This window comes from Xenopus laevis, chromosome 1L, assembly GCF_017654675.1.
Source record: "Xenopus laevis strain J_2021 chromosome 1L, Xenopus_laevis_v10.1, whole genome shotgun sequence".
Taxonomy (NCBI): Eukaryota; Metazoa; Chordata; class Amphibia; order Anura; family Pipidae; genus Xenopus; species Xenopus laevis.
In genome coordinates, this window is record NC_054371.1 from 205,190,202 (window position 1) to 205,217,334 (window position 27,133).

Here is a 27,133-nt window from a genome sequence, read left to right on the forward strand (position 1 = left end):
ACCACTAAGGTGCCAAGGTTACATGTCTTGGCAAAGTCCATTGAATCAATGACGTCAACGATACTGAAAACCCGACTGTAAAAAAGTAGCAAGACGCAGCAAAAAAAATCATTACACAATGTTATAATTACAAACACAGTTACACAGCAAACCAAAGAGGTCTCAAGTACATCTGCAAGTGCAGTTGTGGCCCTCGCAACTTTCCTGCAGTCAGTTGTGCATAAAGCCACTTTCATTAAAAGTACTTGCGGCAAAATATGTCTACTATACATCCGTATGGTTGTTCTCAGCTCCGCTAGTCCTCAATGGGCAGTTATAGAGATTATATGGCACCATCATGGAAAAAGAGCATGTATAACAAGTTTGGCTGGTTTCCCCAGTATGTGCGTTTTTGTTTTAAGCAACAGGGGCAAAGGGAAGGGAGAAAAGGAGTAAATAATAAGATAAAAAGGCTTACCTTGATTTTTTAATGGCAGTGGCATGGTCTCCCTGAGTTTGCTTAGAAGGTTTTTCATTTCTCGCATATCTCTGAGGATAAAAATAGAATAACTTTGCTTAGAATTCCGGTTGCTGAATACCCGGGGTCACTGCTGATAATCCGACAGCTAGAGGCACTTCATTGGCTTTCTTCATTGCTATGAGGTTACTGGTCTCTGTACTGAGAGCCTGAACAAGAATCTGGTGCTCAGCGCAGAGTCGTATCAGGAGGTGCAGCATTGCCCAGTTCTGACCGCCTCCTGATGCTCCTTACCTTGTGCATGTAAATGATGTGTATTTTAGGAGCAGATGGGGGCAGCACACTCATGCCCCCCCTGAACACCACTCTCATCAATCCATTCACATGCCCCACACAGTGCGAAAAAAAAAAAAAATAGCCAATTGCTGCCCCTTTTTTTTTGCACCTTGCCTCAAGCATCAATATGCCTCCGATCTTGTTGAAGTATGATTCCAGCATTGGGCATATTATTGCATGTTATTACATAACGCTATCAATATCATAGACTACAGTATTTGTTAGCCGGGCAATTATCTAACCCCTTTTAAGGGAATTGAAGTCTTGCACTTATCCACAGTCATATCACTGTTAAGTTTAGGCATTTACATTGCTGGTTCATGGAACAGTAACCTCAAAAAATGAAAGTGTGTTCAAGGAATGACACCATAATGTACCGTGTTGCCCTGCACTGGTAAAACTGGTGTGTTTGCTTCAGAAACTCTACTATAGTTCATATAAACAAGTTGCTGTGGAGCCATGGAGGCAGTCAATCAAGAACAGGATACACAGTAGATAACAGATCAGTTCCTAAGAATCCCATTGTATACTACAGAGCTTATCTGTTATCTGCTGTGTATCCTGTGCCTTTTCTCCTTTTTTAGCTTTGAATGGCTGCCCCCATGGCTGTACAGCAGCTTGTTTATATAAACTATGGTAGAGTTTATGAAGCAAACACACCAGTTGTACTAGTGTAGCACAACACTACATTATATTTTCATTATTTTCAATACACTTTAAATTTTTGGTGTTACTGTTCTTTTACGGTTGTTTACCGTCGCATTACCTTTCAGTATGATGTAGAGAGGGATATTCTCAGACAATTTGCAATTGGGTTTAATTTTTTATTATTTACGTTTTTTTCAGCAGCTCTACAGTTTGCAATTTCAACAGACTGGTTGCTAGGGTCCAAATTACCCCAGCAACCATGCTCTGATTTGATCAAGAGACTGGAATATGACTACTATAAATTGGTAGCCTTACAGAGCATTTGTTTTTTAGATGGGGTCAGTGACCCCCATTTGAAATCTGGAAAGAGTCAAATAATGCAATAACGAAGATCAATTGAAAAGTTGCATACTAAAAGTTAACTTAAAGGTGAACGACCCCTTTAAGTGGAATTTACTCCATGCAGACAGGGCTCCTCTACCCAATCAATTCTGCTTTTCTTGCCTTTTTAATATTGTTGAAAATGTGTGTATATAGTTTACCCTGGGTCACTTTGGCTGCTCAAAGTAACACATGCCATGTTATTGATTTTTAGTTTTCTCTTCTTGGGGCACATTTACTAAAGTGAAATCCATGTTTTATGTGCCCCAATTTTGGAGTGCAAGCACTTTGCATGGTTATAAATTATCATTATTGAGTGCATTTTTTTTTAAATGAAGACTGGGCATTATTTACTCCCAATATATGTAGTGTTATAAATATAGTGTATAGTACAGAACCAACAGAGATGTAAATGCTCGACTGAGATCAGATTCCTTACCTTTCTGTATTTTCAATATCTGTGGAAACCTGCCAGCAGTGCTGCTGCATATCTGTTAGTGATGAGGAGGTGTCTTCTAAAATTGGAATATCTGAACTTTCTTCAGGTTTGTAATCTATAATCCTGGGGCCTACACAGGGTTCCTTCCCTTAAAAAGAAAGAAAATATTTTAGTTAACAAGTTTTTTTATATTGTATTCCAAGGAAGGTCACCATACACCAAAACAAAAACCACACCAATTAGGCCCAAAAGTCGACACAAAATTTTACAAATTTTAATAATACAATACTTGTCTATTATCCCAAATCCTTTGTGAAAGATTGACTTCCTTGTTTGTGTGACGAAAAGTTACGTGATTTTTTGGATTCGGATCGTCCAGGCACTTGGCCAAATCCTGCTAAAAAAGGCAGAATCGTGACCAAATCCCAAACTGAATCCAGGATTCTGGGCATCCCTAATATACTGTATATATATATATATATATATATATATATATATATATATATATATATATATAACAAACAAGGGAAAGTTGTGCTCACCACTATTTTTTAAAACCATTAGGCGGGGGTGCAATGAGGGTGTGACCACAAAATACATATAGTCAACTACAAGATTCCTCTGCACTCAACCCATTATCAATATATTTAAGACAGAGACATTTTGTGCATACTGCTACTAAAAAATGCCTTATCCTTTAAACAACACAGGGATTGGTTGTCCATACATTGCAATATATCCAAGCTGGCCATATTGCAATGTATGGACAAACAATCCCTGTGTTGTTTAAAGGGTAAGGCATTTTTTAGTAGCAGTATCTTGTAGTTGACTATATATATATATATATATATATATATATATATATATATATATATATATATATATATATAGAAACATCTGCTAAATGTATCCATTCATCATTTAACGAAAAACCAGAATGAGTACATTTGTAGAAAAGTCAGATAGATACACTTAAGTGTTTCACGTAAGTGATGCGTGGGCTGGCCCGATACCCACAGGCTGGTTCGGACTGACCTTGCACCCCCATTTATGGGTGGTAGGCAGGTCCAGGTTGAGCTCTCCCTGCTGCCACCTTGAACTGCAGACTTCTGACTTCTGGCTTCCTTTTTTATAGACGCGCGCCTGCTCGCCCCACCCCTTTTGTCACATCATCGTTGGAGTAGGATGGACGTGGAGCCCGGAAGTCGGGCGTAGGCTGAGGTAAGGTCGGATTTTGCCGACCCGCACATCACAATTTGGGAAGATTCAGCAGTTCCATAAGTACACAGGGGTTTGTATCAGGTTCTTTTCTCTCCTTTATCCCCCAACCTTCCTCCATAGACAGGGAATTTCTATACAGGCACTGGAAGGTCCATGCCTAGGATGGCAGCCTTAGGAGTGTGGCCCTCAGGTGCTTTTATATAAGAAAAAATAAAATGCAGATGGCAGAGATGGGGGGCAGCCATTCTCCAGGCTGCGGAGGCCTTTTTGAGTCTGGTGCCCAGTGTCGGCCTTCATGGGCTTCTGCAGGCCCCCTCTCCACCATGGATGGAAGTACACAGAGGCATGCACACTTGTGGGGGGAGTGGTGTGAGGTTGGACTATCTGCATCACAGGCCCCTGAAGTTGCAGTCCCGTATGCTGTAGTCAGACCGGGTTAGTGCCTAGGGCAGCAAAGACCAAAGATACAGCCCTGCCAATAGGAATCTTGGATTCTTAGGGGTTTATTCAATAAAGGCCAAAAGTACTAATCACTTATCTTCTTTCCCTAATCCCTGCTTTATTTCTTTGATTCAGATTAGACTGGATGGTTTGAATTACAGTCATATATCATCTCCAAAAGGTAAAGAACATCCTGAATGAACTACCACAGTACATTATGAAAATGTAGTGCCTCTCCCAGGGCTGATCTAACACTCTGCAACTTAGTAAAACTGTTATGTCAAAACCAGTGCATCCTCTATATTTAACAAAGTGTATGCGTCATGTATAATGGGAAATAGAACAAATCCACAAAAGTAGTTAGGCTGTGCTTTTTTGCCGCTACAAAGTGCATTAAAGTTGCTTTTTAGTTCCCTTTGGTTTCTTCCCTGCACAAATGAATAAAAGGCTGTTTCTTCTATTACTGCTTCTCACGGACTATAGAAAACGATGGCACCATGACCCAGTGCACATTTTGACACCAATGAAGGTAAAAGAACACATTGAAGTGCTCCGACGTGCTTTCAATTACCGTGCCGGTACTTTTTATATTCCCCAGCATGCCATTTTACATTTGCAGCTCTGATCAATGAACTCATTCTCGGCAAAAACTGACAAATTCTCTGCCTTGAACAAAGTATTCAGACCAACTCTCATTCAATTCAATAATAAATCTTACGCTAACATTTTGTTCTCTGCGATATTTTTATGCAATGAAACTCAAAATCAGATTTTCAGTGAACAAAAAGGGAGGTGAATGTGGTATAAAAGCCCAGTCAAAGCCTTGTTCTCAATTCAGCTGAGAGTCTGAGGCATTATTTCGAGAAGTGTCATCCAACTAAAAATGAGTGAAAGAAGGGGCCACAATCACTCATGAGCCTGAGCAAAGCTGGTACATAGCCACCCCAAGAGAATTCAGAGGGGTTTCAATGCAGACACTGGTGAATACAGAATGAACTCCACTTCATAAGTTTCTAAGAAAAACTTTGGAAGCTTTTAAGTGCCAAAGCTTTTCTTCTTTCCAAAAGCCTGTTTTTTGGCACGACACCCAGCATGAGTTAGGAAACCCATGTAGGTTTTCATTAAATGGGCCCTTTTTTTCAGCTCAAAATGTAATTTCTCATTCTGCTTTAACCTCCTTACTTTTTCCACCCCTTTCTTTCTGATTAGCTCTACATTTTCTCCTTTCCATCTTTTTAAGAACAGCAACCAACTACAGGTCCGTTATCCGGAAAACCGTTATCCAGAGAGATCTGAATTACAGGAAGGTTGTCTCCCATAGACTCTATTTTCATTAAATAATTCAAATTTCTAATAATTATTTCCCTGTTCTCTGTAATAATAAATGAGTTCATCGTACTTGATCCAAACTAAGATATAAATCTTCTTGAAGGTAAAGCAATCCTATTGAGAATTATTGTTTACATTATTTTATTAGCAGGCTTAAGGTATAGAGATCCAAATTACAGAAAGAGCCCTTATACAGAAAACCCCAGTTCCTGAGCATTTTTAGATATCAGGTCTCATACCTGTATTTGAAAGAAACTTTAAGGGGCCCATTGACTAAGCTCGAGTGAAGGAATAGAGGAAAATAGAGGAAAAAAACTTCGAATTTCTTATGGTTTTTTTGGCTACTTCGACCTTCAACTATGACCTTCGACTACCAATTGAATAATTCGTACTAAAAATCGTTCGACTATTCGATAGTCGAAGTACTGTCTCTTTAAAAAAAACTTCGACCCCCTAGTTCGCCACCTAAAACCTACCGAGGCCAATGTTAGCCTATGGGGAAGGTCCCCATAGGCTTTACAAGGTTTTTTTGATCGAAGGAATTTCGGTTGATCGATGGATTAAAATCCTTCGAATCATTCGATTCAAAGGATTTAATTGTTCGATCGAATGATTATTCCTTCGATCGTTCGATCGAAACGAATTGCGCTAAATCCTTCGACTTCGATATTTGAAGTAGAAGAATTTCAATTCGGCAGTCAAATATCGAGGGTTAATTAACCCTCGATATTCGACCCTAGATAAATGTGCCCCTAAATGAAACTAAACTCACAAATGTGACTTGCTATTCTATGAGGGTGCTCACACATTATTGTATAGAGAAGCATGTCACTTTTATTCACCCCACTACAGTGGATACAAACACAGTGATGTTTTTTATGATTAGGCCCCGTCCATTTCCAAAATGAAATGCAATTAAAGTGCATTTCAGAAAAATATATGAAAGAAAAGGAAAACAGAATGCTTAGAGTGCAGCGCACTGCAAGTTGTCCCTGTATGTGATCCACAAAATTAATTATAATTGCAGAAAACTGGCAAATGAGATTTAGGGGAGATTTATGAAAGCTCTTTCACGAAAAAATGTGTGGTTTACAAAACAGCTATTTTTGTTCATATTTTTTTATTCGGATCTTTAATAACTTTAATGGCATTCATGATTTTTTTCAATTGTGGTTTCAAAAAGCTCTAATACCACTAAAATTCGACCTTTAATAAATGGGCCTAGGGTTGTCGAAGAACTAAAAGCTTGTTATTAGCAATCTGAATCTGATCATGCAAATATGAAAAATGAGAAAACGAAATAAGCACCTTAAATAAGTGAATGTAAAATTGATGAGGGGGCTATTCTAAGCACTTTTGTAATTTACATTCATTTTTTATTTTGTTTTTATCCCAGGATATTAAGGGATACATGTGCTGTTAATATGAATGAATTTTGTTACAACAGCCCCACCTGCTGGTCATTTTCCCACCATTCTGACCACCAAGTAGTCAAGGACATTGTCAGGAGAAACATAGAGGCTGCTCTGATGTTCTTCTGCTTAGGAGAAAGAATCTTTCTCAAATCTTCCCTAAGCAGGAGAACATCAGAGCAGCCTCTTTCTTTCTCCTGACAAAGTCCTTGACTACTTGGTGGACAGAATGGTCAGAAAATGAACAGCAGGTGGGGCTGTTGTAACAAAATTCATTTATATTAACAGTACATGTATCCCTTAATATCTTGGGATAAAAATAAAATAAATTATGAATGTAAATGTACAAAATATACAAAGTGCTTAGAATAACACTATCATCGATTTTACATTCACTTATTACTTATTCACTTACTCAGAGAGAAGCACACTGAGTAACTGTTCATCACTTTACTTTTTGGGTTTAGATCCAGTATAATACACAACCCATGATATACAGGACTAATGGATATACAGGTATGGAATCTATTATCCAGAATGCTCGGGACCTGGGGATCTTTCTGTAATTCAGATCTGCATTCCTTAAGTCTGCTAAAAAAATTATTTAAACAGGTAAACCCAATAGGATTGTTTTCCCACCACTATGGATTCATGGAGCTTAGTTACCATTAAGTATAAGGTGCTGTTTTATTATTACAGAGAGAACAAAAATAATTTAAAATAATTAGTAACCACATAGACAGAAAACGTGCAGTGTTTCTAAGGGGTTGATTTATCAATGCTCCAATATACATTTTTGAAACAATTCAATTTTTTTTGTGCTTAAAGTCACAACTTCGAATTATGGTTTCAAAAACATTTAAGTTTATACAAATTGTAAAAAAAAAATGACAAATTCAAATTTGGATAAATAGGTCCTCCCGCATTTTGGTCTCTTTATCTATAATCAGAGCATATGACGAGAGTGATGCAGAAAGTGTTAAAGGAACAGTAACATCAAAAAAATTAAAGTGTTTTAAAGCGGTGGTTCACCTTTAAGTTAACGTTGGTATGTTATGGAATGACTAATTCTAAGCAACTTTTCAATTGGTCTTTGTTTTTTCTTTTGTATAGTTTTTGAATTATTTGCCTTCTTCTTTTGATTCTTTCCAGCTTTCAAATGGGGGTCACTGACCCCATCTAAAAAGCAAATGCTCTGTAAGGCTACACATTTATTGTTATTGCTATTTTTTTTTACTCGCCTTTCTATTCAGTCTCTCTTATTCATATCCCAGTCTCTTATTCACATCAGTGCATGGTTGCTAGGGTCATTTGGACTCTAGCAACCAGATTGCTGAAATTGCAACCCGGAGAGTTGCTGAATAAAAACCTAAACAACTGAAAAAACACAAATAATAAAAAAATGAAAACCAATTGCAAATTGTTTCAGAATATCGTACTAAAAGTACCCGGCCCAAAGGAGCCGTGGCACCACCGGGTTTTTTCCCAGTGTCCTGCCGGCCCAGTCCAACCCTGTGCAGAGCAACAGTATTTTAATTTTTTTTGTGTTACTGTTCCTTTAAAGGCACAAACTATATCACTGGACACTTTAAAGTACAAAGCCCTGGTCAGTAACAAACCTTTCCGCTGATGCTGAAGAGACCCTAACAGGCACATGGATTTCAGCATTTCCGTGGTGTACATCTCTAGGCAGCACTGCAGCTGGATGTAAAGTCTGCAGATCTCTGGGTGGATCTCTCCATCTTCTGGTCTGAAATCGATAAAAATGATCAGCACCAGTTACAATAGCAAATAACAATCATTCTACGCACATTCACCAAGCCTGGGTTCCACCCAACATCCTTTAATATATATATATATCTGAATGCCAAAAACTAAAAATATTCTAGTTTTTATTTACTATAAAATACACATTTTTAGTGGGGGAAAAACTTTTTTTTGAGATTTAATATAACCTGAGGATGGAGGATGGAAAAAGTCAGAATCTGAAAATCCGCCATCTCAGACCTACCGAGGTTGTATATAAGTCAATGGGAGAGGTCCCTATACTATTTGGAATTTTCTGTGGTCTGCGCTGGATTTAGCCTGTAAATATGACTAAAAATCCCCAAAATTCTGACTTTTTCAGGAAAAAGCCAGAAGAAATAGAACAATTTGGGTTTGTGCTCAATTTTATCGAGTTTTCCCCCGATCCTGTCAAATCAAACTTTTTAAATAATAAATAAGGTCAAATTGTGTATTCTAGTTTGGTTGATAAATGGATTAAATTGATAAATAACCATTTTTTTTCCACAAATAACCAGGTATGGGACCTGTTATTCAGAATGCTTGGGGCCTAGGGTTTTCCAGATAAGGGATATTTCAGTAATTTGGATCTCCATGCCTTAAGTCTACTAAAATATAATTTAAACACTAAATAAATCCAAAATTATTGTTTTGCTTCCAATAAGGATTAATTATATCTTAGTTGGGATCAAGTACAAGCTACCATTTTATTATTACAGAAATAATTATTTTTCAAATTTAAATTATTTGTTTAAAATGGAGTCTATGGGAGATGGCCTTCCCATAATTAGGAGCTTTTCGGATAACAGATCTCATACCTGTACATGAAAAAAATCCCTCCGGATCAAGAGGCAATTTATACATGTTGCACCTCTTCTTATACATAACCAGTAGTGATTTACCTTCTCTATTATCATAGTGCTAGAACAAGTGTAAAATGATGGATAAAATATATATTAGAATGTTTATGGTTCCACGGCCTTGTACTTTTAGACCCCATGTAATATAGGGTTCTCTCAACCTTATAAAATAAGTGAAATCACAAATGTAAGATATATTTGTATATTTATTCAATTCATCGTAAGAGCACAATGCAAGGTTTTACAGTGCTAAATAAAATACAAACATAACGTATCTGCCATTGCACACATTTCTATTGTAATGGGATATAGATGGTGATTTATACAGATAACAGAACAATATTAACCACTAGATGGTGCTCTTAACTTTCTGCAGCTGCCTCCTGCCATGCAAAAGAAAATCAGTTGTATTATTCCAGTAGCAAATGTTTTTCAGATGTTTTATGGAACAAATGGACCTTAAAAAGAAATAGAGCAAAGAGGCAAGTGTTATGGAGCCTTACATGCATCAAGTCTAAATGTAGACGACACTGAGCAAATGAGTCCTGTGTCCCAAATAATCTCAATTAATCTCTTATGGAGAGAGTGCACAGGTGTGCAATTGTGCTCTACCCTAGGGGGCAGATTTATCAAGGGTCGAATTTCGAGGGTTAATAAACCCTCGAATTTGACCCTCGAAGTAAAATTCTTCGAATTCGAATATCGAATTCGAAGGATTTTAGCGCAAATACTTTCGATCGAATAAAAATCATTCAATGGAAGGATAAAATCCTTCGAATCGAACGATTTTAAGCGATCGATCGAAGGATTTTTATTCGATCAAAAAAACTTAGAAAAGTGCATAGGCTAACATTGCACCTCGGTAGGTTTAAAGTGGCAAAGTATGAAGTAGAAGTATTTTTTGAAGAGAATGGTCGAACGATTTTTACTTCGAATCGTTCGAATCATTCGATTCGATCGAATTCGACCCATTCGATGGTCGAAGTACCCAAAAAAATACTTCGAAATTCGAATTTTTTTTCATTCGAATTCTTCACTCGAGCTTAGTAAATCTGCCCCTAGAAGTTGGAAATTGCAGAAGCTGGAGAAGGTACAAACTTAAAGGAACAGTAAGCCCCAAAAAAATCACATACAGAGAAAACTTGCAGTGTGCTGGTTTCTAAGAGGGTGATTTATCAATGTTAAAATATGAATTTTTGCCACAATTCAAATTTTTTTGTGCTAAAGTCACAACTTGGTTTCAAAAACATTTGCGTTTAATCAAATTGTAAAAAAAAAATCACATATTCAAATTGTTTTAAACTAATGAAAATATAATGTAATGGCATTTCAGGGAGATTAGTCGCCTGAAGAAGAGGAGATTTGTCGCTGGGCGACTAATCTCCTTTGAATCTTAACGTGTTCCACCAGCCTTTTACAACATGTAGTCTTTTCACCTTTACAAATGACACTGCCCTTAATGTGAAAATTTGGGCCAAGTTTACAAAAACTGAAACCAGCAGCAGTTTCAATGTTATCAAAGTAAAATGAAACACGAAAGGTTATTTGGGTGACGCGATCCTCTCCTAATTAGTATTCCAAGCAGAAAGAAATTTAGTTTTGCTCCTAAAATTTCCCTTGTCATGGAAAACCTTATAGGCTAAAGCCCACCCAAAGGGATATAAAACACAGTCATCAGCCGATCTGATGCCAACTGCAGAATGGTTTTCCCTTTATTGGGGCTCATCAGTGCCGTGCAGGGTTTAATGATCAACATCAGTTAATGCTGAATTTACAGTTTCTTTCTGCTCTGGAACTGTCTTGCGCAGGTGTAGGTGTATGATAAGTTTACCCCACTGTGTTATCTCAGGTGCAACAAACAGATTCCAGTACAGAGTAGTAATTTGAGATTCACAACTGGCCAACAACATGACTTGTTAGCAGCAAGGAAAATGTTAAAGGGGTTGTTCACCTTTGAGTTTACTTTTATGATGTAGAGAGTGACATTCTGAGACAATTTGCAATTGGTTTTTATTATTTATTATTTGTGGTTTTTTGAGTTATTTAGCTTTTTATTCAGCAGCTCTCCAGTTTGTAATTTCAGCTGTCTGGTTGCTAGGGTCCAAATAACAGTAGAAACCATGCATTTATTTGAATAAGATATTGGAATAGGAGAGGCCTGAATAGAAAGATGAGTAATTAAAAGTAATAATAACAATTAATGCCTTAAAGGGCATGTAAAGGCAAAAAAATAAAATCCCATTTTTACTTTCTTTAATGCAAAAGAAACCTATCTCTAATATACTTTAATTAAAAAATGTGTACCGTTTTTATAAGAAACCTGACTGTATGCAGTGAAATTCTCCTTTCATTTACTGCTGTGGATAGGAATTGTCAGATGGTCCCTAACTGCTGAGCAGGGAAACAATCATACTTATGAACAGCAGGGGGAGCCCCCCCCTTACTTCCCAGCCATGCAGAATCAAGTAGCTTTGTTTATGACGATCCCTAAGCAGCCCAGACTACACTGAGCATGTGCACAGTCTTAGTCTTGCAAAGATGGTGACCCCCTGTAGCCAACTTTGAAAGAATAAATTATTTGTTTGATTAGGCTTGTGGTGCAGTAAGTTCATGTTTATACTGTATTTAGTATACAAAATACAGCATTTCTAGCCATATTCTATTTTAGACTTTACATGCCCTTTAACAATAACAATAAATAAAGCCTTACAGAGCATTTGTTTTATAGATAGGGTCAGTGACCCCCCCATTTGAAAGCTGGAAAGAGTCAGAAGAAAAAGGCAAATAATTCAAAAACTATAAAAAATGAAGACCAATTGAAATGTTGCTTAGAATTAGCCATATTAACATATTCAAAGTTAACTTAAAGATGAACCACCCGTTAAGATCCAAATTAATGGATGTGTCAACTTAGAACTAAGGCTTTTCGGAAGAAACAGCGGCATGCATAGTGCACCACTGAAAATTGTGGGTGTGGTTTATTGAGAGGGTCCAATTAGATCACAGCACCGTTGCACATGCATATGTCACTTATAATGAACCCTATGACTGTCCTCACTGCACAGGAGCATAACTTAGGGGAAGTACCAAATACTGGGGGAATGACATGTACTCATGGCTGGGGGGGGTCATGGTTTGGAGGTTTAAAACTGGGTAACTCCCGTGAAACATGGGGGAGTTGACAGTTATGAAATTACCATTAAATAGTTGAAAAACTCTAAGAACACAAATAATTTATCCCTATTTGTAGTCTTAGTCTGCTGATTTTTATAGTTTTGTTCAACCTCACCCATCCCCTGGGCCATTTTATTGAACCTACACCAAAGGGTAGAAGTTGCTAGCCTGCCTCTTTTAGAAGGACAGGTATGGGATCCATTTTCCGGAAACTGTTCTCCAGAGAGCTCCGAATTATGGAAAGGCAGTCTTCCATTTTATCCAAATGTTTTAAAAAATGATTTCTCTGTAATAATAAAACAGTAGCTTGTACTTGATCTAAACTAAGATATAATTAATCCTTATTGGAAGCAAAACCAGCCTGTTGGGTTTATTTAATGTTTAAATGATTTTCTAGTAGACTTTAGGTATGACGATCCAAATTACAGAAATATCCGTTATCCAGAAAACCTCAGGCCCCAAGCATTCTGGATAACAGGTCCCCTACCTGTACCATTTAAATGCTTTGGCCGCCTATTTTTATACATCAATAACAGTATAGCCAGTTTGTTGCAGCTATTTGAAGTCTTGGCTCCCACTATTCCTTATGGAGCAGTGTGCACAAATGACTAAGCTGGAATTTCAAGCCTGGGTTAGATAACGCCTACATGTCGAGTTCTATTTATCCTTAAAATATAAACTCCCAAGTCCTAGTTACACTATAAGTACAAATTTTAGATGTCTGTTCTACATAACTTGAGATATCAGAGGGTTGGAGAAACTGACACAGTCTTATCCGTGGAACCAATTTTTGCATGAAAATTTAAAATTTCGACACCGTCAGCAATATAATTTTTTTAAATAAAGCTTTGCATAAATCTTAATGTTTTATTGTTAACGAAGGCTTAAACCGGTCTCAAGAGTCACGCCGCAGAACCCCCTCGCCAGCGAAGGGAGATCAAAGGACTCATGAACATTCTGGAAACATTTTACGAAGCAAAAAGTAAGATGAAAGTATTAACACTGAGAACTGTAGCACCTGTATCTGTAGGCAGTATCCTCTGACTGCAAAGAAATCAAAGTCAGCTAATAAACGTACCGTACAAAGGAATATGGAACTGGAGCATTGCCCTAATGTTTAATAAGCTGAATGCTCCAGGACTGTGGCTCCATGCTAAAGGTTACTTTATTGGTAACCCCACTCACGAGTGTGTTCAGTGTGATGCCCATGAGTTGCCCACCACCGACCTCCTATCTAGTGGCGTAACTAATGAGGAAGCAGACCCCATGGTTGCTAGGAGGCCCGTGGAACAGGGAGGCCCAGACAGCAGGGTCTGCTTCCTCTAATTACATGGAACCCCCATCCCCAGCCATTTTCTTTCCTATGGCCAGGAGACTCCAGCACGGGGTAGGGTGTGGGCAGAAATGAGCGAGGTATGGGCAGGCAGGGTCGGGGAATGGGCAGGGAGTTGGGGCTTGCATTACGCCGGGCTCCTCTGAAGATATTTTTTGCAGCTACGCCACTTTCCCTATCTATGAATACAGCGGCTGGATGCAGGCACTGTTAGATTTATGCAAATAAAAATCATAGTTTCTATGAAATTATGTTTTTGGGTAGATTAGATTTGGGTATAATGGACATTTGCTCTTCTAGTGATTACGTTTCTCATTAATTAATGTGTGAAGTTGCTGCAATGGGTCGACCCCTGTGATGTTGCACCAGGAATTTATTTGCATTTAGGTGTCTATTCTCTGAACAAATATTGCTATTGGGTAAATACTTTGACTGCATGGCTGATACACCAGTGATTTTACATCTGTAACCATGTTAAAGTGATTTTTATGGTGTCGTTTTTTTTTATTCCTAAATGACACTGTTTACACTGCAAATAATTCACTTTAACATATTAAATTGAATTCCTAACCCAACAAGTTTCTTAGTTGTAATATTGGTGTGTAGGTGCCATCTCAGGTCATTTTGCCTGGTCATGTGCTTTCAGAAAAAGCCAGTGCTGTAATATGGAACTGCTTTCTGGCAGGCTGTTGTTTCTCCTGCTCAATGTAATCGATCGTTCTTAGATCTACCAGGCAGCTGTTATCTTGTGTTAGGGAGCTGCTATCTGGTTACCTTCCCATTGTTCTGTTATTAGGCTGCTGGGGTGGGGGGGGGGTAATCTCACTCAGTATCTCACTGCAGTACAGCAGTAAAGAGTGACTGAAGTTTATCAGAGCACAAGTCACATGACTGGGGGCTCCTGGGAAACTGACAATATGTCTAGCCCTAGGCCAGATTTCAAAATTGAATATAAGAAAATCAGTTTGCTCTTTTGAAAAATGGATTTCAGTGCAGAATTCTGCTGGAGCAGCACTATTAACTGATGTGTTTTGAAAAAAACATGTTTTCCCATAACAGTATCCCTTTAAGAGCTAAGAGGGACCCTGAGAAAACATTTTTCCTTCGAGGGGGCTTCAAGCAAAAAAAAAAATTCAACTTCTAATGTAGACTTATGTTTGTTTAAAATAACCCCAGATGCAAGTGCTAGAGCAGTAATGGATACCCCAACCGTACCTACCCGTACTGTTGAAGTTAAAGGACATGTAAGCCCTACATTTTTCCTACCATGTATATAAGTTGGGAATATCTTTCCCACCCACATAATTTGTACTACATATACCCCCTCCATTTGCCAGCGCCATCACATTTTCATAAAACAAATAGCAGCTTTCACACTATAGACATTTTCCCTCTGACACATCATAAGTAACTGACATCTGCAAACAGGACATGTATGCTGTAAAGTTCATGCAATGCAGAATGCAGGTTTATACAGGCACAACATACTTTGAAAAAAAAAGTTCTGCTTTGCAGCAGCACTCAGCTCAGGAGAAGTGGTTAGGAGAAAAAAAATAGGATCAGACAGCTAGAGTTAATATGGGAACCAGCAGTGCTATCTCTCCATTGGCTGTTAGACTGGAGGTGTGTTTAGTAATCTGAGCTGAGAAGAACTGAGCATGCTCATGAGCCAACAGCCAATGTAAATTCCTGAGGAAGGAGGCGGAGTGGGTTAGAGGAGAAGAAGGATTTCTAAGTGATTAAGGGGATGCTGCAGCCTTACTGTTAACCTTTTAACGACCAGAGTGGCAGTTATCTAAAGATTTCAAAGAGGCTGTTCACGGATTACATTTTTGTGCAGGGGGTTCAGATGTCCTTTAATGAAGGTGGTTTGTGGTGCATTGAGTCATGCAAACACAAAATCAATTCATTTAAATAAAACCACATTTATTTATACACTAATGAAAAACCTTTTCCCTAATACATATAAAAATCAACATATGTGATCAATGCAAAAACCTGTAGGGTGGCACAAGGTATCCCTGTCCTTGGGACGGATGGTAAGTACAATGCTCCTTTGCAGTCTGTGTCTTATTGTGCTGTTTAACTTGTATAATAAATAATACAGATCCAGAATTAGGGGTAGGCAGAAGACAGATGTGTCAAGGACGCAAAGGTGAGGAGACGCCAGGCAGGTACCTCTTCTGCCAGGCTGCCCCTAGTCTGTAGTCTTCCTTCACTACAGAAGTGTGTGTTCCAGTGACTTGCCCCGGCCCTGAAATGACGCACCGGTAAGAAGTGGGATGGGTAATGTCTATGTGCTTCCTCCCAACTGCCCTTCATGAATACACTGCTGCCAAATGCAGGCAGCACTTTATTCATGCAGAAAATGCAGGTCCTTGCACTCTCATCTATGTAACAGGGTGCTAAGTAGGGGAAACATGGGCTTTGTGCATGGTTTTTACCCTGTGCACCCTACACAGTAAGTGTACAATGATCTCTAATTTCTCTTGCGTGCTTTGCTTGATTTGGAGGGTCTGGCGGGGAGTTCTCCCTAGACATCGATATTCTATTTATTTGAATACAGAAAAAATGCCTTTAGCAGAGGTAAGTAGCTCTGCAGCATTCACAGCATCCAGACGTGACACACAGCAAATCATCTGAGCCTGGAATAATATATAAGCTGCACATAATGTATATTTTATTGTTATAGAAACTGTCAAAGCATGTCAGGATTGTCTTGGCACATGCAAAAAAAAAAAAAAGAGACGGTTTAATGACTCAAACAACACGTATTTTCATCTCTCCACTGCTGGGATATCACACACATTTGTGGCTTATGACAGCTATGAAAAATCAATATGCAAAGCTTCCTATGAATGCTGCTAATTCTGCATTAGGAAGGAAAGGGTGATGCTTGCTGGAAAAACACAGTGACACTGCCGGGGCCAGACCCTGGAGTAATTCTCTTGGCTTATGCAGAAGGATTCTACTTCTATTTTATCTAGTGCGCTTCACTGATTATATACCACTTAAAACCCAGACTGGTTTTAAGAGCAGCCAGTGCATTGTCTGTAGCCAGTGATCAATTACAAGCTTTCTACTTGCAAGTGTTTCGCCTCCTATTCAATATGCTATTACCTTGTCTCTATATATCTTGTAAATGGAGCTTTGGGAAACAACCTTAATACTTACTGAGTAAACTGCTCGACAGGCTCCTTGCATTTTATTTCCCTGCTCTACTTGTGTGGAATTTGTTTATTCTTCTCATAGGACAACGACACATGGGGCTGCTTTGGGTGCTTTAAGCTTTTAAGCTTTTGGTGGCCCTAAAACATGGTGTTAAAGTATCCTATGCAAATTTAATTTAATATTGTTATAGTTGACATTTAATACTGATATATTGAAACCACTAGTGATGCCCTCACTAGGCCCTCTACAATCCTAGCCACCCACCCTGCAACCACAGGGTCTGCTTCCTCTGTTGTTAGGCCCTGCAAAATTGCATTGCACTTGCTTTGTAAAGGCTCCTACAAGGTCTTGTTCAGTGGTTATTGCCTGGAAATAATGCCAAATGTCATTAGTAACTGTTAACATACCACCCGTTTAACAATGGAAAAGAATACAAATTTACAAATGCAGTCTAAAGTGCGGTTGCATTAAAACAGAAGCAAACGTTGGCCTTCCTCATTACAGGTTCTTGTATCCAAACATGCTCCTTGCATGTATAGTTGTACACTGTGTTAGCACTGCCTTTTCTACTAAATCATGTACAGTACCTGCTAACCTTGTAGCTACAAGCACTGTGATTGTATATTTCCATGGTTCCTGCAGTATGTTGCACCAAATGAGTCACGCACTACTGCTGTTTGAATGCCAAACGCCCACACTGTAAATGTCTGCTGCAATCTGCATCCGATTTATGAACCTGGGCGCAATTGTTTTAGGTGCAGCAGAAATTAAGCTGAAATTCTGGGCGAATACACTGAATTGTGGGTAAAAACATGGTCCTGTTTCTGAAAATGTAAACGACCCTTTCTAGGGGCTTTCTGAGGACAACACAAACCTCTCTTCCTGAAAGCAAATACATTGTTTTTTTAAATTTGACTGCTTCCCCCCTAACTTTTTTCCTTTACCCATGTATTTCCATTGGTGGGATAATGGTCATTATGGTCCATCATTGGACAAAAACCTGTAAGGATTGAACTAACTATCAATATACCTTCCAAAATATGAAATTCTCAGATGATGGACATTGTAAATCAGTGAATAGTGATGGGTGAATTTATTCTTCCAAAAATTCTTTATTTACGGATTGCATCTTGACAAAGGGGATTTTTGTTCCCCGAAACGTTGCATTTGCAATCCGTAAATAAAGAATTTATGGAAGAATTCCTGTAGACCTGTGTGCCATTGGATATCGCTGACTTGTATCCTGTTGTGAGGTTGTCGAGCCTCTACCATTGTGCACCAGGCGTCTCTTAAACTTTCGTAGGGTGTGCGTGGTCCTACACTACTTCTTACGGGTGAATTTATTCGCCAGGCGTGAATCCGCGGCAAATTTCTGAGTTCCGCTGCCAGCAAATGAATTGACAAATTTGCTGTGAAAATTCTCCGACGTAAACAGTTCCGACGCCGGCGACAATTAAACGGACGCCCATTGACTTTGATGTGCGTCAAATGTCGCCGGTGTTGAAATTGTCACTGGCAGCGATTTTTCATACTGGCGGAAAAATTCGGGACAAATTTGCCCATCACTATCAATGAACCCTAACCAGTGGTTATTAAGGTACATATTGTTAACCAACCCCTTGGATGTTGCTCCCAGTGGCCTCAAAGCTGGTGCTTATTTTTGAATTCCTGACTTGGAGGCAAGTTTTAGTTGCATAAAAACCTTGTGTACTGTCAAACAGAGCCTCCTCTAGGCTGCCACTCCACATAGGTGTTAGTAAATGTCCAATCACAGCACATTTTACATGTTTTTGTTACTCCCAAACTAGCTTTAATCTAAATGTGGCTCAGGGGTCCGTATAGTAGATCATACTACTGTGCAGCCTCAGCCATGCCCAATTATGTCCAACCATGTCCAAACCTGTCTTCCCACTTTTTACCAAAGTTTAATATTTACAAATGCAGCTGAAAGTATGGTTGCATTGAAATTGACTCAAAATATTGAAATGTTGGGCCTCAAAGGGGGCTTAAACCAGATATCACTGCCTTACGTACTAGTGTTACCCAGGCAGTGTGGGACTAGTCCACCGGGTACCAGGAAAACTCCCGGTGGCCCCAGGTGTCAGTGGGCCTCTTGCTTCTAACCATTTGTCCATTAATGGTCATTCCCTATTTCTTTAAAGAATGGAAGAAAAGAGTATAGTATCTAGAGAAAAGAAACTAGTAGAATAATGAGTTTGAGTGAGTTTCCAATAGTTTGGAAAGAGGGCCCTCAGCCTAAGGTTTTCTGGTGGGCCCCTGGCATCCCAGTCCGGCACTGTCCCTAGGTCCCAACCAGTACAGATAAAAGATCCCATACCTGTAGAAATATATTACACAATTGAATGAATCTTGGCTAGGGGAACAGAATTCCATTGGAATGCCACCACTCTCCAGTAGCACTGTGCTGCTAATAGCAGTTTCACGGAGGCGTCACACCACAGACCATGTCAGCACTTACATCTCCTGAAAGTATCTGGTATATCGGATTAGCATTTCTCAGCTGTATTTGAGCACTTTTATAGACACACACATAAACACACACACCAGAGTGACTACAAAGATGGTTACAAGAAAGCCACAGCACCTCTTAGATGCAACATTATCCTTGCCATTGTTAATGCGATGCCATTTGTGAGCATTCAGATGAAAAGCCTGGAAGAGTGAAAGCTTTTAAGAGAAATATAATCTGTCATATTTGCTTGGAACAAAGCGAGTAAAAACAGTATTATATATCAAGAACACAGAATAGGCCCATACGTGAGTTTAGAGCTCAGTGTCTTATTAATATGTGCTTAAATGGATACTGTCATAGCAAAAAATGTTTTTTTACGAAATGTATCAATACTGCTGCTCCAGCAGAATTCTGCACTGAAATGCATTTCTCGTAAGAACAGATTTTTTTATATTTAATTTTGAAATCTGACATATTGTCAGTTTCCCAGCTGCCCCCAGTCATGTGACTTGTGCTTTGATAAACTTCAGTCACTCTTTACTGCTGTACTGCAAGTTGGAATGATATCACTCCCTCCCTTTCCCTCCCAGCAGCCTAACAACAGAACAATGGGAAGGTAACAAGATAGCAACTCCCCAACACAAGATAACAGCTGCCTGGTAGATTTAAGAACAGCACTCAATAGTAAAATCCAGGGCTCACTACGACACATTTAGTTACACTGAGTAGGAGAAACAACAGCCTGCCAGAAAGCAGTTCCATCCTAAAGTGCTGGCTCTTTCTGAAAGCACATGACCAGGCAAAATGACCTGAGATGGTGCCTACAAACCAATATTATTTTAAAAAAATGCACTTCAGGAGTGAAATTTTATATTGTAGAGTGAATTATTTGCAGTGTATACAGTGTAATTTAGATATAAAAACAATATCATAAAAATTATGCCAAATCATCATAATAATGGACACACCACTTGGATGAATCTTCTGTAAATTGTGAAAGGAGTTCTAAATTCCCTTGGTCTGTTTTGGTACCCAAATCTAATGGCACAGAATCAGACCCCATGAAAGTGTGATGTCATTGCTGGGATTCCTCGGTTGATTTAATGGTAGAACAATGCAAATAACAAGTGCACATGAGATGGCACATAGTTTGAAACCAAGGCACCAAGGAGATGTTTACATAAAGAATTGTTACTACACAGAGGTAAAATTCCTTTTTTACTATGATTAGAGGTTAATAAGTTAGGGACCACCATGTGGGGTTTTACCTTGACGTGGTATGGTGGCTTATCAATATTATGATCATAACTTTGTAACAAAAAAACCCTGTTCCAAAATTACATGCACTTGCAATTTTACTTGAATCATTTAGACAGGGCTCTAAACGTTTTGAAATTGGCCTCAGGTGTGCACCCACAACTCCCCATTTTTGTATTTGTATTCACATGAGATGGAAAGACACATGATCCTTAGCCCACCTGGCATGTATTTTACCAGATACATCACGTAAAGGGATTGCTCACCTTTGAATTAACTTTTAGTATCAGGTAGAAAGTGATATTCTTAGACAATTTGCAATTGGTTTTCATTTTTTATTTTGTGGTTTTGAGAGATGGATTGTCTCAACACAATCCATCTCTCATATTAACCATCTTCCCAGTCCAAATAGGGCAGCTTCTCTCTACAACGAGGCTCTTTCAACAGCTCTTGACTCCCTTGCTCCTTCTTCAACCCGTCAGACCAGCTAAACCCCAACCCTGGAACCTATAACTTTGTCACCTTTCACAACTCCAATCTGTTCTAAGTGAGGCTGCTAGACTCATTCATCCATCTCACCGCTCAACATCAGCTGCTCCCATATGCATGTCCCTTCACTTTCTCCCAATCTCCTCTAGAATCAAATTCAGACTACTCACACTTACATTAAAGGCCCTTGATAATGAAGCCCCTCCCTATATTTCATCTCTGATCTCCAAATACTCTCCTTCACGCAACCTTCGCTCTGCTTCTGATCTTCGCCTCGCTTCTCCTCTCATCACTTCTCATCTACAAGACTACTCTCTGGCTTCTGTTTTTCTCTGGAACTCTCTGCCTCGAGCTGTCAGACTTTCTCCTTCTTTTGGAGAGGGAACACCTGCCAGATCTGGGCGCTGAAGATCTCCCAGTGACCTTAGGATTCTTGTAGGAACCAAACAACATGGCTTATTCATGTAAATGTAAAAACAAATTCATGTAAAATTGTTAAGAGTGCTGTTATGAGCAATTTTGCCATGTACTTTTTTCTCTCTATTTTTCAAGATATTATACATTTTTCCACTGCTAAATAATGAAATTGAAACAAAAGCACCATCTGTTGGTCAGTTCTTCCAATCGGCCTAAAAGCTGGGAGAAAATTTGCAAAGAAGAAAAGCAAAGTATTTATGATGTTGATACAGTTGATCTGCTTAGAAAAGAGAAGAGAGTCTGACATCGATTATGTAATTGTGATCAGAGACACATGGTTTATTAGCTCCAGTTCTGCTATGCCATACCAACCAATCAGAGACTTGCTTTTATATCTTTTTACCACTTTGTCTTCCGACTAAAATTTTTGCCACAGGTTTCTGCACTTCTTTATGAAGCAAGATACGCTATGGCAGAAAGGAAGGATATAGAAGAGTTCAGCACTGCAAGAAGCTAGATGTATATGTGCACTAAGGGCTGGCAGGGGAGGTCGCTATTGAACTCTATATGCAAGGTGCAGCATCCCTACCATACCTTCTATCTCACAACAACAGTCCTTTCGCAGAGACTATTATCCCACTGTTACTTTAGGCACCATCTCTCCCTACTATACCTGCTATCCCACAGTCACACTCCCTTTCCAGAGACTATTATCCACTGTTACTATAGACACCATCTCTCCCTACTATACCTGCTATCCCACAGTCACACTCCCTTCCCAGAGACTATTATCCCACTGTTACTATAGACACCATCTCTCCCTACTATACCTGCTATCCCACAGTCACACTCCCTTCCCAGAGACTATTATCTACTGTTACTATAGGCACCATCTCTCCCTACTATACCTGCTATCCCACAGTCACACTCCCTTCCCAGAGACTATTATCCCACTGTTACTATAGACACCATCTCTCCCTACTATACCTGCTATCCCACAGTCACACTCCCTTCCCAGAGACTATTATCCCACTGTTACTATAGGCACCATCTCTCCCTACTATACCTGCTATCCCACAGTCACACTCCCTTCCCAGAGACTATTATCCCACTGTTACTATAGACACCATCTCTCCCTACTATACCTGCTATCCCACAGTCACACTCCCTTCCCAGAGACTATTATCCCCACTGTTACTATAGGCACCATCTCTCCCTACTATACCTGCTATCCTATAGTCACACTCCCTTCCCAGAGAATATTATCCCACTGTTACTATAGATACCATCTCTCCCTACTATACCTGATATCCCACAGTCACACTCCCTTCCCAGAGACTATTATACACTGTTACTATAGGCACCATCTCTCCCTACTATACCTGCTATCCCACAGTCACACTCCCTTCCCAGAGACTATAATACAACTGTTCTCTACATGCAGAAATGTGCTTCTGACAAGGAATTATTTTAATAATTGCACCACTCCTGTTGCTACAGCAAAAAAAATATTCCTTTGTTCCCTCCCTGGCACATTCACTATAGGGACACACCATGTGAGACTGGCACAGGCGCTGAACTTATCTAACTAATGCACATAGACATTCCATTCCAATATGTAAGCAGCACTGCTTCATAATAACCATTTGGAACTAGAGTTTATGATCATGGGATTCTCTGTCTATTTCCTCCACTATATAAGGTGTTGTCACTGGTATGGGGGCTGGAGCCATACTATCTGTATATGTGGCTGTACATTTATAATCCATGTTTCTGGGGCCTAAAAAGAGCAGGGCATAGTAAGAATGCTCCTGCATTAAATTTTCCTAAAAACTGGTACACAAAATAACTGCCCTGATACAAAGTAAAAGAAAATAGTAATAACATAATAATATTCTTTATGTTTATTTTAAAAGCACATAACTAGAGGGGGCAACAAAGGGTGAAGCTCAGAGGTGATCCCCATTTGCAAATCTGGAATGTTGGTTAGGTTAAGGGCCTACTGGAAGACATTCAGAGCTGGCTAATTTGCTTACCTGCTGCAATATAAATCATGAATTACTCTTGACATTCTCACAGTTGCATCTGGTGCATCCACATATGTCCAAACCATATACTTTCTGGGAAATCTGGGTTGAAAGGCTCATCAGTCTTTGATAAATACAATAAAGGTCTTTGGCAGGTCCAATCATTTTTGTTTATTTGTTTCCTTATCTGAACAAGCTGTGCTCCTGTGTAGGTTCACTCTTTGAGCAATGTCATACAAAGAATTTTTTTTACAGTTTTTAAAGACTTGTAAATAGGGAGTTACGGGTGGAATAGCATAGAGATTTTGCTCCACAGCACAGAAAAACAAAGCACTGATCTTAAAGCCAAGCAAGTGGCTCTGCCCTCAAGGCCAGGGTACTAGTGACCAAGGCTAGTTTGAGAAAAATATCCATCCAAGTCAGCGGGCTCACAAGGGAATCAAATAAACAGAATTTTATTATTCTCTTGTGAATTTACTCTGGTTAGCAAGTATTGTCATTTAGACAAAGCAACATTGTGGCAAAGCACTAGAGAGCGATTAGACAAATGAGCAGAGATGATCCTTCACTCTTCTGACAAGCGTACGTGATACAAGGCCACTATAACTTGCCCCAACTACTGAAAACCACAGATAATGTCTGAACTGAATTCCATTCTGAAATAAGAAATCTGTCATAAGAGATTCTTCTCACACGACTCATTGCGGAATTATTTTACCTTTCCTTCTAAACACATATATGGAAGAAGCCCTCTCGTACTTCTGTATAGTCCTTCATAGAACATAACCATGCTTCGTGTGGATTCTCTATATGCTTCTATAATTATATCCAGCTAACTACACAGACCAGACACATGTTTCCAAAATAATGTCAACATACAATCTACGTATCTCACACAAGCCACCACAATCTCACTACCTTGTCACGTCACACCTTAGCTAATGGGGTCTCTTAATCATTTGCTTCCTCCTCCATATCTATGAATGCAAACAGCAAAACAGCTCAGATGATATATTATGGGCAGACCATGAGCCACAGATCTAGCATTCCCCTAGTAGTAACAAGAACACTAGAGAGGTTACTTACGAAAGCACCTGCAAAGACGAGTTACTCGCATCCAAACATGTTTCTGCACATGGTTCATCCTATCTCTTTTAATGAATGCTGTGTGTCTACATCTACTGACGTGAGGGAACCCTGGAGATACCAGGCAAAACTCTTTTTTTTCGAGATTTATTATACCCCAACGCTGCAAAAAGCCAGAATCTGAAAATCTGCCATCTCAAACCTTTAGAGATCATGAATAAGTCAATGGCAGATGTCCCTATTCCAATTTGAAGATATTGTGGTTTGTGCTGGGTTAAGCCTGATAATCCGAAAAATGTGGGATTTTCAGGCAATAACCAGAAAAAAATAGAGTGATTCGGGGGAAAAGGCCAAAAGGATCATATGATTCCGTTTTTTGCTCGATTTTATCGAGTTTTCCCCCGACTCGATTTATCGAGTTATTTAATGATAAATAAGGCAAAATTGTCAATGGGAGTTTGGTTGAGCTTTGCTTAATAAAAAAAATAGATACATTTGGATTTTAGTAAATAACCCTCATAAAGCAATGCTGCATTGGGTGGTTTGCAAATGGGGTTTAAACAATTTGATACTCTGCTTTCCAGGCCAAAAATGGAATTACAATGGACTGATGTCAAAATTAGAATGTGAGCATTATAAAGACATATTTGTGGTAGGTTTACACCGTGGTTCAAAGGGAAAGCCATTTCTTACCTAAAAGTGGCTAATTGTTCAAGCTTTTGCCAAGCTCCCAGTCTCAGCTTTCATGAATACAGCTGTTACTTATATATATATATATATATTAATAATATATAAATATAATATTAATTAATATATATTAATATCTCTCTAATATATATAGTATATGGTAACATAGTAACATAGTAAGTAAGGTTGAAAAAAGACACATGTCCATCGAGTTCAACCTTTTTTTTTTATATATTAACTACCTATCTGCCAGTTGATCCAGAGGAAGGCAAAAAACCCATCTGAAGCCTCTCCAATTTGCCTTAGAGGGGGAGAAATTCCTTCCTGACTCCAAAATGGCAATCGGACCAGTCCCTGGATCAACTTGTACTATGAGCTATTTCCCATAACCCTGTATTCCCTCACTTGCTAAACACCATCCAACCCCTTCTTACATCTAATGTATCAGCCTGTACAACTGATGCAGGGAGAGAATTCCACATCTTCACAGCTCTCACTGTAAAAAACCCCTTCCGAATATTTAGGCGGAACCTCTTTTCTTCTAATCGGAATGGTATGACCTTGTGTCAGCTGGAAAGACCTACTGGTAAATAAAACATTAGAGAGATTATTATATGATCCCCTTATATATTTATACATAGTTATTATATCTCCCCTTAAGCGCCGCTTCTCCAGCGTGAACATCCCCAATTTGGCCAGTCTTTCCTCACAGCTAAGATTTTCAATACCTTTTACCAGCTTAGTTGCCCTTCTCTGTACCCTCTCTAATACAATAATGTCCTGTTTGAGTGATGGAGACCAAAACTGTACGGCACTATACTATAGTGATATAGTAATATAGTGTTGTATCTACCACAAAATATTATTTGTCCAGGCCTTTGGTATAGTCCGATGAAGAAGCATGACAAGAAAAGTATTGATGTATTTGAACTTTTGATGAGACAGTGAACTACAAGGACAATAACAACTTGGACCATTGACCATTTCAAACCTGACCTTCCTTTTAAGTACAATACACCAAGATCCACACAATCTGGTTCAAGAAAAGTATTGATGCCTTTGAACTTTTAATGAGACTGCAAGAACAGCAAAAACATGGATCCATGACCATTTCAAACCTGACCTTCCAACTAAGCACAAAAAACTCAGCTCCATGAGAAAAACTTATCTCAGTTCATGTCATAAAAACTCAACAGACGTATATGGAAGAAATGTTTGATTAAATTTGGAGGTAAGTTTTCCTATCAACCTGAATCTGTCCCATAAGGAGAAAACCCATTTATATTATTATGTGAAATAATTATGCTTGGAAGAGCAGAAAGAAAAAGGTAGACCATCAACAAGATGGATGGATCACAACAATCATTAATAGAAGCTTTAGGACTAATACAAATGAAGGAAAATTCTGTATTCAAGGCCATTACAACTTGCCCCAACGACTAAAAACCACAGATAATGTCCATACAAACTGAATTAAATCTATTCCATTGCAACAATTGGAAATAGAAGCTCTGGACCAATACAAATGATGGGAAATTCTGGAGAATTACTGTATATAAGGTCACCAGATATCGAAATCAACTTGATGGGACATTGTATGAATTGTAAGAAACAAATTGACATGATTAAGTGGTACCATAAAGAACAACCTCAAACACACTTCTTGTGGTGCTGTCACAATGGTTAAGAATCTCTGGCACACAGAATGAT

At 38.9% G+C, this 27,133-nt stretch overlaps 1 protein-coding gene across 1 annotated transcript in view; it reads right to left on the reverse strand.

Annotated features, from left to right (window-relative positions):
• The window catches only part of rgs7bp.L (regulator of G-protein signaling 7 binding protein L homeolog), a 40,637-nt gene that overhangs the window by 4,000 nt on the left and 9,504 nt on the right, over window positions 1-27,133 (reverse strand). Inside the window, exons 3-5 of the mRNA XM_018265813.2 lie at window positions 8,284-8,414; window positions 2,262-2,409; window positions 458-528 (exon numbers count right to left, since the gene is read on the reverse strand). Of these exons, the coding sequence (XP_018121302.1) occupies window positions 458-528; window positions 2,262-2,409; window positions 8,284-8,414 (350 nt within the window). The remainder of the gene's footprint in view (window positions 1-457; window positions 529-2,261; window positions 2,410-8,283; window positions 8,415-27,133) is intronic.